Source organism: Tamandua tetradactyla, chromosome 5 (assembly GCF_023851605.1).
Source record: "Tamandua tetradactyla isolate mTamTet1 chromosome 5, mTamTet1.pri, whole genome shotgun sequence".
Classification (NCBI taxonomy): Eukaryota; Metazoa; Chordata; class Mammalia; order Pilosa; family Myrmecophagidae; genus Tamandua; species Tamandua tetradactyla.
Genome location: NC_135331.1, coordinates 31,526,587 through 31,539,668, shown reverse-complemented (window position 1 = coordinate 31,539,668; position 13,082 = coordinate 31,526,587). Strand labels below are relative to the sequence as shown.

At 47.0% G+C, this 13,082-nt stretch overlaps 1 protein-coding gene across 4 annotated transcripts in view; it reads left to right on the top strand.

Annotated features, from left to right (window-relative positions):
* The window catches only part of LIMK2 (LIM domain kinase 2), a 72,980-nt gene that overhangs the window by 31,845 nt on the left and 28,053 nt on the right, over positions 1-13,082 (top strand). The window contains exon 1 of one of the 4 annotated variants that reach the window (XM_077160513.1): positions 3,866-4,313. The exons of the other annotated variants lie outside the window; for them this stretch is intronic. Within the exon in view, the coding sequence (XP_077016628.1) occupies positions 4,261-4,313 (53 nt within the window). The 5' untranslated portion in view covers positions 3,866-4,260. Of the gene's footprint in view, positions 1-3,865; positions 4,314-13,082 lie in introns of those variants that run through there. 4 annotated transcript variants of the gene reach the window in all.

The following is a 13,082-nucleotide window of genomic DNA, read 5'->3' as shown; positions in this document are numbered from 1 at the left end:
TTGATGGACTCAGTGATTTTTCCTGTTCTTTTAGTATTAAGCGGTGCTTCTCGAACACGTCTTTGCACGTGTAAGAATATTTCTTTGGGCCAAATTTCTAGCATTGGAATTGCTGGGATCCCCATTTTAGAAAGATGATTGCTGCTGTAGTGTGGAGGGTGAGTTGGAAGAGGGAGGGACCCAAGGCAGGAAAAATGATCAGCAGATAGGGATGGCTGTGCTCGCCTTCCAGGACTCAGAGGCTCCAGAGTCTAGGGCATGCCCTTCCCTGATTGGAGTCCTCCCGGCCAATAGAGGGCCCCACACGAACATGGTTCCATGGGATTTGGATTGTTTGATCAGAGCTATCTTCAGAGGAGAGCTTGGGGTGACTCACTCATTCATCATTCGTTACCGCAGTGCACATTTAGGGCTGTGGACCTTGAGGACTGTCGTAATGCAGCCTCCTGCAGATGGCTTGAAGCTGGTGTCTCAGCTTGTTCTAAGGAGTCAGTTTGCTCTGGAGTTTCAGACAGTTTTCCAATCTGTGAAATGTGCAGGATGTTAGCACCTCTCCTGCCATTTTATCCTGAGCGTTGCTGCCAGCCTGAGGAGTCTTGCAGTTGCCTTCTGGCAGCTGCAACTCCTGAATCCTCTGCCACCTGCTCCGAGGACCTCGCACAGCAGCTTCCCACCTAGGGCCAGTGTCCCAGGGCAGGAGGGGAAAATAGATCTTCCAGCGTGTCCTTTTCACCTCCTGATTCTGGGTGGTTTGGGCCCTTTGAAGTTGGCCCGGAGGAACCGTAGCTTGGATCTAAGCAGCCAGCAGCTTATCGCATCTGGTGATCAAATTTTCAAAGATTCCTCCTGAAGTCTGGATTTATGGGGGTCAAATGGATTCCACCTGGGGAGGGGCTTCCACTTCAGCTCAGGACATAGGGAGAAGGCTGCCTTTCTTCCAGGGGAGGCAGTTTTCTTGGCATTGAGGAGTCCTCTAACCAGGTACCCCCACCCACCCACCCACTACCAAGTCTGCAGAGTTCTTTGTAAGGGGAGGGAGGTGGGGGGGAGGGGGGAGACCGCCTGCAGCCTCCTGCTCGCATTCCTAGACACCGACTCACTGCATCGCCGCCACTGGAACAGCAGAGCTGTGTGAAATGTCAAGAGGAGTTATGCTCATGGGCTCCCAGGCCCTGGTCTCTTTGTGGCTTGCTCTTTTTTCCATCGTACTTTTGTTCATCAGATGGAAATCAGAGGGTGCAATTAGAAGATAATTTGCTAGTTCCAGACTTAATTTGGGGCCCCATGTTGCCTGATCAAATTACAGCAGAACATAATAGATTTTTAGTGAGAAATATGCGGCTCTGTGGCTGGGACAAAGAGAGCTCCCTGCTCTCCATCTAGACAGCCCTTTTTGGTATCCTGTGTGCTGTGCCCACCCCAGCTCTGCCTCGTCTGTGGCCCCCAGGCCAGCGACCTGATTTCCTCAGGGCCAGCTTAAGAGGTTAAACTCAATTTGAAACTAATGGAAACAGGGAGCCCCTTCACCACTTCATAGGACTGAAAAATGTTGAAGGAGGCATTTACAAATCTAGCCCAGGTTCAGACAGAGGCAGCAACTTGCTGAAGGCTGCAGAGCTAGCCCATGGTGGTAGTAACAATAGTCTTAATGACATTAACAGCAAACATTTATCAACCCCTAATGTGCTCCAAACTTATACCAAGGGCTCTACATGCACTGGGTTGTCACATTCAAACGCAGACAGTCTGGCTCTGAGCCCAGACCAAGCTCCGGCAGAACATGGTAGAGCCCAGTATAGATAACCTGGGTTGGAATCCTAGTGCTGTATATCCTCTCACATATACAGCTGGGTGAGCTCAGGCAAGTGATTTAACTTCTCTGTGCTTTGGTTCCTGCATCTGAAAAGGGGTGGAAATCACAACACTACTAGTTGAGGTTGCATGGGCTAAAATTCATTTCCGTATGTATGCTCTGGGCAGTATCTGGCTCAGAGTGAGCTCAGTCCAATGAAGGTATCTGTGTGAGGCCTGTTGTGTGCAATGGTAGGTAGGTAAGACTGAGTTCTGCACAAATGCCAAAGCTGTTCTTCACCACTAGAACACTAAAATAGAGTGATTGAGTGCTTTGGCTCTAGAGCAGGGGTCTGCAAACTATGGCTCACTGCCTGTTTTTGTATGGCCTGTGATTTCTCCATTTAATCTACATTTTTAAATAGTTGGGGAAAAAAACAAAGCAAAGCCATATTTCATGACGTGAAAGTTACATGAAATTCAAATTTTAGTGTTCATAAAGTTTTGTTGTAATACAGCCATATCCATTTATTTACATTTTGTCTATGGTTGCTTTCACACTACCATAGCAGAACTGAGAACCTATGACAGTCTGTATCACCTGCAAAGCCTTAAATGTTTGCTGTTTAACCCTTTACAGAGAGAGTATGCTGACCCCTGTGCTACAGTCAGACTTTGACAGTTGGAAACCCAGCTTGTAGCATCTACTAGTTGTTTGTCCTTAGGCTAGCAACTTAACCCCTCAGACCCTGATTTCTTGACTGTTAAGTGGGGTGATAGCATCTTCCTTATAGGTTGGCAATTTAAGGATGACAGATACAAATGCAGAGCACTTAACACAAGGCCTGGAACATGATAAGTGCTCAGTAAATGTTAACTTATTAACAGGGTGCAAACCTGATCTCTCTCATCACGTTCATTGTTGTTCCTGTGCCAGATTAGTGGAGGAATGGGGAAAGGCGCCTTCACTAACCCAGCCATCATTTTTTTTTTTTTTTCGGGAATCAAACCCAGGTCTCCAGCATGGCAGGCAAGAATTCTGCCACTGAGCCACCGTCGTAGCACCCCAGCCATCATTTTTATCTCAGACTTTTCTGCTGTGGTTTGCAATTAAGGACTGGCAACTGGAGGGTAACTTCTGACTCTTTACAGTGAAGAGGAGTTCTTTATATCTGATGGGCAAGAGCTGACACTACTTCCCCAATTCAACAGTGAGCTCTGGATGTGCCCCAATTTTCTCTAGTAGTCTTGCTTTACCATTGCAGTCATGTAGCCAGGGAGATAGGTCTAGAGGGTCTTCTTGATGGTGGGCTCTGGTTTGGTCATCTCTGCAGCTGGGGTTCTCCAGATCCCTAGGCCCATCATCCTCACAGGCACCTGAAGCTTTGTCTGCCATTGTGTCTCATTTTACAGTTTGACAAGCATGGTTACCATGGAAATAGTGGAAGAAGCATCAATGCTAATAAATGCATTCTGGTAATGCATAGGGCACAGGTGACTCATGCACAGCTCCCTGTGCTCTCTCTGATTTGCAGAATGCTTTGGGCTCGTTGTTTTCCCTTGAAGAGGCAGAATAAAGCCAGTGGTTTTTTGACCTTGGGTAAGTCACTTAATCTCTCCGAACCTTGAAGTGAGGATAATTCCTACCTTGGAAAATTAAGAGTCCTTGGCACATGGAGAAATGTCAAGCATCAGTGAATACTGTGGCCCTTAGCGTCCTCCTCTACAGCCCCCACTGGCTTGTGGGGCTGTCCTTGAGCCTGACAGAGGGGAGGGATGAATGAGGGCCCTAGTGCCAGAACACTACAGGTACCAGCCCTGAGCCAGGGTGACTCTTCTAACTTGCCTCTCCAGTGTGGCAGCTCACCTCCAAGCTGAGTTAGCATCTTTTGGGCCCCTCCTCATGGGCAGCCCGGGGATGGACGCTCAGCAGCCCTGGTATTGTCTGTGGCGGCGCCTGCCGGCAGCCTCCCTCCAACCTAGCTCCACCCCTTGCCTGCAAGGTCTGTTTCCTAATAGCTGCTCCAACCACACACCTCGGTTCCATGAGGAGCCCCTCCTCTTCCTCCCTCCCTCCCTCCCGCTTTCAGGGGTGGGACTGAAGAAGAAAGCTAACTTGACAGTAGTGCTTCTTTCTTAGCTAGTCACCGGCCACTGCCCACAATGTCTGTGTGTCTGTAGCCTCCGCAGAGAGGTGGTTCTCCCAGAGTCCCGAGGGGCCGACCAAGCTTCCGAGAACTGGGGAGGAGCCATCCCAGCCATGAGCCCCTGTGGAAATCTGCCAGGGGGAGAATGGCCTGGAGTCCTCCCCCTCCTCTGGCTGCTCCAGAGGGAGAGGTGAGCTCTTGGCAGCCGCCCGCAACCAGAGGTGCCGGTAGCCGGGCCTGTCATGGTGGCTGTCTGCAGCCGGCCTGAGACTCTCCCAGACGGGTTTGCAGCTGAGCCTGTTTATCTTTGTGTGGGAAGAAGATGGGAAGTTACTTGTCCGTCCCGGCTTACTTCACCTCCAGAGACCCCTTTCGGTGAGTTGGGCTCCAGACCCCCTCCCCTCTGCCTCCTGGCCCCTGACCCTGAGGGGAGGGTAGAACCCCCTCCCTGGGTTTGCTTCTCAGACCTCACTTCTCAACCATTGAGTCTAATAGGCGGAGGCTGTTCTGAAGCTGAACCAGCCTGGCAAAGGGTCCTGGGAATGCTGAGGTGAAGGATTATGCCCAGAAGGAAGCTCTTAGGGAGCTCCAGCTCCCCTCCCTTCCTACACACACCTGGAGGAGCCTCGGCAAAATGCTGCTGACCCTGGCCTGCTGTTGGTGCTACTGCTCCGGGGTAGTAGGGTGCTGTTCTCCCTGCTTCTGCATGCTTTCCCTGTGGGGCATGCTGCCTGCCCAGGAATTTGTCCCAGCAAGCAGAATGGGCAGGTTTTGGCCAACATTGCGGATGCAGGCAAGGCTTGGGTGTGGGCAGCCTGGCACACAGTAGGTGCCCTACAAATGTTTGTGCTCTTAATGGGCAGGCACATTGGCCTCTGGCCTTTAAGTGCTTCTGAACTTGTGAGGTGAGCTCTGGGAAGAGGCAAGGGCTTCCAGGACTGGAGCGATTGGCTTTGGAGTGTTACAGAGCTCCTGGGCTGGCCCCACATCCCTCATCCTCTGGCCCAAGTAGTACCCTTGTGCCCCCTTTGGGAAAGGCCTGAGATTCTCTTTCTGGGGCTTTTCAGAGGTAGGTATGGAAACCGTTTCCACCTCTGACCTACCTTTCTTTGCTCTCTACCCCACCCCCAATAGAAACTCCCCAGGGGGTTTCTGGCCCTCAGGGTCCCTCCTGAATGGAGCCATTCCTGGTTGGGGTGGGGCTTGTTTTCATTCTTTGGGAGCTGCCTGTTCCCAGGGCAGCCTCCCCCTCACCAGTAGTCCTGGTGACTTCCCTTTGGGCCTCCCAGTACAACCCTGTGCCCAGATCATGCCGCTGGGATACTAAAAAGGTGGCCTTGCCTGGGCAAAGGAAAGCACCATGTGCTTTCACTGAATTACTTGGATCGCAGTAGAATGATGGGAAGCTTCTGGGGGAGGGAGGAGGGAACTGGCCTACCATGCTGACTCCACCAGGCATCCTGCTAGGCACTTTATCCTTAATCTCTCAACAGCCTAAAGAGATTATGTTTCCCCATTTTACAGATGAGGCAATCAGTTTCAACAAGGTTAACATGCAAGGTGTTCCTGGCCAGCTTTCTCTGTCTTTCTGAGTTTCTGTCATCCATCAGGGGCCTGCACCTGCCTCTGCCCGTACCTCTGCAAGGGTCTTCTCAGACTTGCTTTCCTCTCCCAGCAAAGAGAGCAGAAAAAGGGCCACTATAGTTTGCCTGGCATGTTGAAGGGATGGCAGAGATTCTTTTCTGAAGAGCCTGTGGGAATCGATCTTAAGTATAGGAAGCAGGTTTTACTGTGTAGAATCAAGAGCAAAGAGGGTTGAGTAAGGAGCCACTAGTTCAAGCCAGGGTGTCTCATTTAATCCCTATTACCCTTAATCCTGGAATGGTAGCTTGGGGGAGGTATTGTTCCCTTAGGAGCCAGGAATGCTGTGCCCCTTTTCATCTTTGGGACCAGAACACAGCTTCTTACAGCTGGAGCAAGACAAATAGTGTACTCTCAACCTGAATCTTTGAAGACTAGGCCACTGCGCCAGGTCTGAATTGCTGTCCTTTGTCTTTATCAGCCCCTCTGGGGAACCTGAGGCCTCTCCCTTCCCCACCCCCACCCCAGCTCTGTTTGCCCAACTGGTGTCAGGGTAGACTGATTGACTATAGGCCCTCTCCCCACCAAATGGGTGGTTACATTCCTGAAGCTGCTTCTGCCTGCACTTGGTGTCTGAGCTCCTAGGAGGGATTCCACAGACCACTGCTCTTCCAGGTATTGGTCTAATCCGTCACCAAAACACCTTTTATGCTTTGAGTCCTTTCCTTATTAGGGGCCATCCTCAAGGGCTCTTCTCTGACCAGGTGCCTCTCTGTTTCCTCTCTGGGCCTCAGTCTCTTCCTCTGCAAAATGTATGGGCTAGACTTCCTGGCTACTTTGTGAGATTCTATGGAACAAGGTAAATCCTTGACCCCAGACCTCTGGAGGAATACAAAGTCCATAGAAGTTCTGGAGCTGTGGTTGCAAGAAAAGTGACGCAACCGGATTCCACGGGAACATGATCAGGCGTGATAGTGTATGAGAACAGGAAGAAGAGGCAGGGAATGAAGAACCTAATTTCCGTGCCCTATACACCCCTACCCTAAGGCCACACGAAGCAGAGGGCACTGTCTTCCTCTGCCCCTCGTTTCCTCCATTAGAGTGAGGGATGAAATAAAGTTACAGTTGTGCTTGGAAGTCAAAACAAAACAAAACAAAAAACACTTTACATTGAAATTTACAAAAGAGGTAAATTAGGGAGCTTTTGGCATTTTTAAAGGATTTTTCCTCTTATAGAATTTCCTAAACATCCAACATCGATTTAATGAACTTAGTTTATATATTATCTCTTGAAGAAAATAAGTGTATCTTTGTATTCTAAAGCAAAAAATTATTCTTAACCCTGTCCAGTTTAGCAGTCATCTTTGGGTACTGATTTACATCTTTTGAGACTCTTTCCCCTTATCTGAAAAATGGATGACTTGAATCAGGTAAATGGCTCCCAACTTCACAACTAATGGGGCTCCTTGCAGGCTATACCTCTTTTCCATTTTTCCAAATAATGGGAAGTCCTACCTTTAACTGCAGTTAAGACTGAAAAAGTTACTTGAAACAACAGTCTTCTTGATTTTTGCGTAGAACTGAATCAGCATACTTTGGTGATACTTACTTCTTGCTTGTCAGAGGCTAGTTATGTGTTTGGTTTATTTTTTAAAACAGCGTAATTCCGTAGTAATTATGGTTGAATTGAAAAACTGTGTCAATCCAAAGGGTCTGCAGGAAGGAGGGATAATAAAGGGATCTTTGGTGGCCAAAGGTCAGGTTCTGATGGACCGGGTCTCTAGGCCCCTGTAATAGCCGCCATTCTGGGCTTTGGGGAGAGTTGGCATTCACAATCCTGGCACTGTCAAGCTGAGCAGACGGAATTGCCCATTCAGCACACTCAGAGGCAAAGGACTGATTAAAGGAAAGACACTTTCTCCGACTATTTGCTTGCTCAGGAAGCTAACGTTTGAAAGCATCCAGTTAGGTCTTCACCAGGACAGGGGCAGGTATATTCTTTTACAGGTATAAATATACTGTAATAGTGACACTTTTGTTCCCTTACCCCATAAGGTTGATCATTTACTTGTAAATATTTGGTGTGAAGAATTTGGGTGTGAGTGAGGGCTGGGCTTATATCTTCCTTGCTTCTCCCAGCATGGGCCTTGCCTCTTTGTTCTTACACATCCTAGATGCATAGAAACTATTTCCTAATTGATAGAAATGGATTAAAATCTATTGGTTTCTAAATCGTCCAAGAAACAGGCCTATATTGCCTGGGCCTGGGGGAAAAGAGGTCTGTCTACTTTTGCCCTTGATGTTCTCAAATTGAGGAGGGGATGGGGGGAACAGAGCACTTACTAGGTACCTGCTGCATCCGAGCCAGGCATCATGCTAGGCATTTACGCCTAATTTCTCATAACTCCATGAAATTTTATTATCACCAGAGTACAAGTGAGGAAACTGAAACTCAACGTTGTGAAGTAACTGGCCTGAAGAGTCACGATAGTAAATAACAGAGGAGTAAGGACCCAGGGTCCATATTTGTGAGAATCTGAACTGATTATCTTTTTTTTTTTTTTTCCCTTTTTTAATCTATGTGTTCTCTGCCGACTCACTGAACCAAAACTGCCCCTTGGGTTCAGTTCACTTCCTATCAACCGAGGCCCCATGTAATGTTTGAGAAAGGAGTTTTTGGAGGCCATCCTCAGGCACAGCGTCAGCCCATGTTGGCCCCTCAGTGATCTCCCTAGCTTGAGGGTTTCAGCTCTGTTCCCTCTGGCTCCTCAGGAAAGTGTGGTGATGGAAGCCACGACCTTGGGTTCAGACTCAGCTCTCCTACCCCCACTCCTGGGCCTGTAGCCAGGGCAGATTGTGACTTTCACTTGAAACCTTCAAAAATTGAAAGCTGGAAAAAAGCCTTGGTTTTGGGAAGAACATGTGGCTATGGCCTCCGAGTATCTGAGGCAGGATGTTTTTGAGTAGCACTTTACATTTCCAGAGCGTGTTTTGAATTTCTTTCTTTAAAGAGCAGAGACTGCTCGGGAACAGTGTGGCAGAATAAATGGAGGAGAATTAACTGTGTCATTTGGCACTTGGGTTTAAAAAGAAGGACCATGAAGTATTAACACTTAAGGGATAAAGTTATCCCAGCCTCTTGATTTTCTCAGTTGAGAATACTGAGGCCATCTGGGTCAGATGCACTATAGCACCCAGGCTATATAATACAGTGGAAATAGTTTCATAGCCAAGTACACATAAGTTCAGATTCCAGCTCCATCACTTATGTATTGGGTGCCTTTGCAGAAGTGACTTGACTCTGCTTTTTAGTCTTTTAGTCTGTAAAACAGGAATACCATCTTGCAGGGCTGTGATCAGAATGAGAGATAATGTAAATAAGGCACCTCATACATTGCCTAGTATATGTTTAGCATTCAAGTAACAGTAGCTGTTGTCAGTAGCTAAGATAGGACTCTTTAAGTCTTCCTTGACAACTTCTCCAGTGGCCTAAGAACCCAGTTGACAGCCAGCCTTCCTGTCGACTGTCTCTACCTTCCTGTTCTTCGAAGACACCGATGGTAGCAGACTTTGGCTGTGTAGCTGGCTGTACCCTTCAAAAGCATTCCTTGACACAGATGTGTGCATTGGTGATGTCGGATCTCCAGCCAGGTGTTCTTCCCAGCAGGCTGACTGGCTCTCTCCTGCATGTCTGTACTTGTCTCTTTCCCTACTCCCTCTCCTGGGCTTGGCCAGGGCTACTTGAAGCAAACAAAAGCAGGATATTGGCAATGGAAAGGAGGACATGTCTGGTGCTCCTTTGCCCTGCAGCGCACATACCATTGCGAGGGTGTAATGGAGCCCAGGCCTGCAGTTGGGTGCAAATATGTCTGCACCAGTTTTCTCCACATCAGACAGGACAAGGGCAGAGCCTGGGGTCCATGAGCCATAGAACCCCTGTGCTCCCACCTGGCCTGCTAGTTCTTGCCACTCCCACCATTTTCAGTTTATAAACATATGCTAAGGGTCTCCTCTGCCTGGCCCTTTGCTAGAGGCTGAGTCTACCAAGAGTAAATGGGATACTGTTCCTGTCCTTAGGGAGCTCACAGTCTAGTGAAGGAGAAAGATGGGCACTCGGGAGCTTTAAGTCAGAAGGTGGGAGGCCATAAGGAAACCCTTCCTAATGCTGGCTCTCTGCTTGGCACTCAAAATCATTGAGAACACTTCATCTTCACCCACTACTCTGAATAGTAGATGGTGATGTTCCCTTTCACAGATGAGAGGTTAAAGTCACATAAGTTTGAAACTTGGATCAAAGTCTGTGCTCTTGCTTCTGTTCCAGGGGTTACAAATTCAAATTGTCTCAAGGGCTAGACAATAACCTAAGAATGAATAGGATGGATATAAGACAAAAGGCTCTCTTGATTTATCTTTAGTGTTTCTACTTTGATAGCGATATGGTTATAGAAAATTATTTATTAGGGGAAAATAAGCACATTGGTCAACAAACATCTGGCTTTGATGTCAGGGAGACAGTTGGTGGTAGTGAAGACTGGCAAACCAGAAAGTAAATGCCTCATCTAAAAGGACCACTGCTGCTCAGCTCCTATCAGTTGTTGCCTTATGAGAATGCAGGCCAAGTGCTCCTAACAGTCAAAAAAGCCAGATTTTTATGTGTAGCATCTCAACCTTAAAGTATAGATGAAAGATTTTTAAAATACCCATAATTAGGATCTTTCTAGACCTGGTAGTGTGCCTTATCTTCTATGTGGCCTTGAGCAAATCCCATAACTAATTTGAGCCCATTTTTGCAGCTATAGAATGTTTTCTTTCTGGGGATTGACCATCATAATGTAACCTTGAGGTGGTTGAGAGAATAAAGGTAGCAGAACAAGCAATAAAGGTCTTCCAGAAAGCCTGACATTTTAGCTGGGCAGAGAAGCCATAGAAAGGGGGACTGGCTTGACTTGGCTTCAGAGCGCTGCCAGGAGCCAGAAAGGTATTGATTCCTTTGGTCCTGGTCTTGGTGTGCCTTGGAACCCGGGGCTGTGGATAAGAGCCTTTTTTTTTTTTTTTTTTTTTTTTGTGAGACCTCAGTAGACCCAGTGGACATGTGCAACATGGTTTCTGCCCCCAGTAAGTTTATCATTTGGAGAGTTCTAGGTGCAGGGACCCATCAGAGAAAAGACTATGGTAAAGTATTAGGCTGTCCTTGGCCAGAACAAAAACAGACCTTACCAGGATCAAGTATAAAGTGCAGGTTGAAAGGGCTGGAAAACCAAGCTGGGGTAGTAGAATAAACCAGAGAGTGAGGGACCTTCAGTGCTGGCCTGGAGAATCTGGAAATCGGTATTGGCTGTATTTGTTAGAGAGAAAGCTTGGTGGATTGCAGGTGGATGCTGGTGGAGAGAGAGGCAGCGTGGGTAGGTGGAAGAAAAGTAGATATTTACAGAGCTGAGGGGTTCTGGGGGATAGTCTTCATTTTACAAGTGGGGAAACAAAACCCAGAGAGGGAAATGGCCTTACCTAAAGGCAAGTGACTATAAGAACTTGAGCCCAGGTCTTTCTCCTCTCCTCAAAGTCCAGAAATTGTTCAAGGTGCATCTTACATGGAGAGAAGTTTGGGCTACATGCCCAGAGTCTTCCCCTCGGCCTTCTGTAATGTGTATCTCTCACTAGGCACTTTGTAGCCATTTGCTTCATGCCATACCCGGTTCTCAAGACCCCGAAATTCAGAACTGGGTACCGAAATTCCCATACCCAGTTCTCAAGACTGCTTGTGAGAATATCAAGAATTCTCTACTTGAGGAAGTTGAATTTTCCCCCTTTCTCACCCTTCCCCTAAGGGGACTTTGCAAATACTTTCTTTTATATACATTTTTTTTTTTTAACATGGACAAGCACTGGACTCAAACATGGGTCTCCAGCATGACAGGCGAGAACTCTACCACTGAGCCACCGTTGCCTGCCTTTGCAAATAGTTTTTTATTCACTGTTCAGATCACTCTGGGATTTATCGGGGCATCATTCTTTTCCACAGGGAAAGGCTGTGGATGGGGACAGTTGGCAGCAGAAGCAGTCAGTGTTTGTTGAACACCCATAGAGAATTGGGTACTCCAAAAAGAGTCTCAGCATCATACTTCTCTGGATCTACCCTAGCTCAATTACTGCTTTCCACAAGTCTTTTTTTTTTTTTTAATTTATTTTATTTATTAAACATACCAGTATACAAACACAACATTGTTATCAAATGATCATTCCATTCTACATATATAATCAGTAATTCACAATATCATCTCATAGTTGCATATTCATCATCATGATCATTTCTTTGAACATTTTCATCAATCAGAAGAAATAAAAAGAAAACAGAAAAAAATTCATACATACCATACCCCTTCCCCTTCCCCTTCATTGATCACTAGCATTTCAATCTACTAAATTTTAACATTTGCTCCCTCTGTTATTTATTTTCAATCCATATGTTTTACTCGTCTGACAATAAGGTAGATAAAAGGAGCATCAGACACAAGGCTTCCACAGTCACGCAGTCACACTGTGAAAGCTACATCATTATATAATCATCCCCCAGAAACATGTCTACTGGAACACAGCTCCACATCTTGAGGCAGTTCCCTCCAGCCTCTCCACTACACCTTAACTAAAAAGGTGATATCTATTTAATGCATAAGAATAACTTCCAAAATAACCTCTTGACTCTGTCTGGAATCTCCCAGCCACTGACACTGTATTTTGTGTCATCTTGCTCCCCCCTCCCCTACCCAGTCAAGAAGGCCTTCTCAATCCCCTGAAGCTGAGTCCCAGTTCATTCTAGGATATCTGTCCCACGTTGCCAGGAAGGTCCACACCCCTGGGAGTCATGTCCCACGTAGAGAGGGGGAGGGCAGTGAGTTTGCTTGTTGTGTTGGCGGGAGAGAGAGGCCACATCTGAGCGACAAAAGAGGTTCTCTTGGGGGTGACTCTTAAGCCTAATTTTAAGTAGGCTTAGTCTATCCTTTGTGGGGGTTAAGTTTCATTTGAACAAACCCCAGGATTGAGGGCTTAGCCTGTTGCTTTGGTTGTCCCCACTGCTTGTGAGACTATCAAGAATTTTCCACTTGGGGAAATTGAATTTTCTCCCTTTCTCACCCTTCCCCCAAGAGGACTTTGCAAATACGTTTTTATTCACTGTTCAGATCACTCTGGGATTTATCGGGGCATCATTCTTTTCCACAAGTTTTAAGCTCACTTGCACTCACTTCCATCTCTCTCCTTTATCTCCTGCAGTATTCAGGTAGTAGCACTCACTGTGGCCTGTCACCATACATCATTTGTTATGTTTAATTTGGACATTCTTTTCCCCAGCTAGTTATAGCTCTTGGAGGGTGGGGTAATGTACCTCTTTTATAGCTATAGTGCTGTATATATATATGGTGCTATATATACAGCTATTGTGCTGTAACAGTGCACTTACCTTGTCCTTCAGTGTTTGCAGAGCACTTTCTCATCCATTAACGTGTGTAGGCCTCACAGTAGTTCTTTGTAGTAGGATGCTATTAATTACATTTTGTCAGTGAGGAAAAG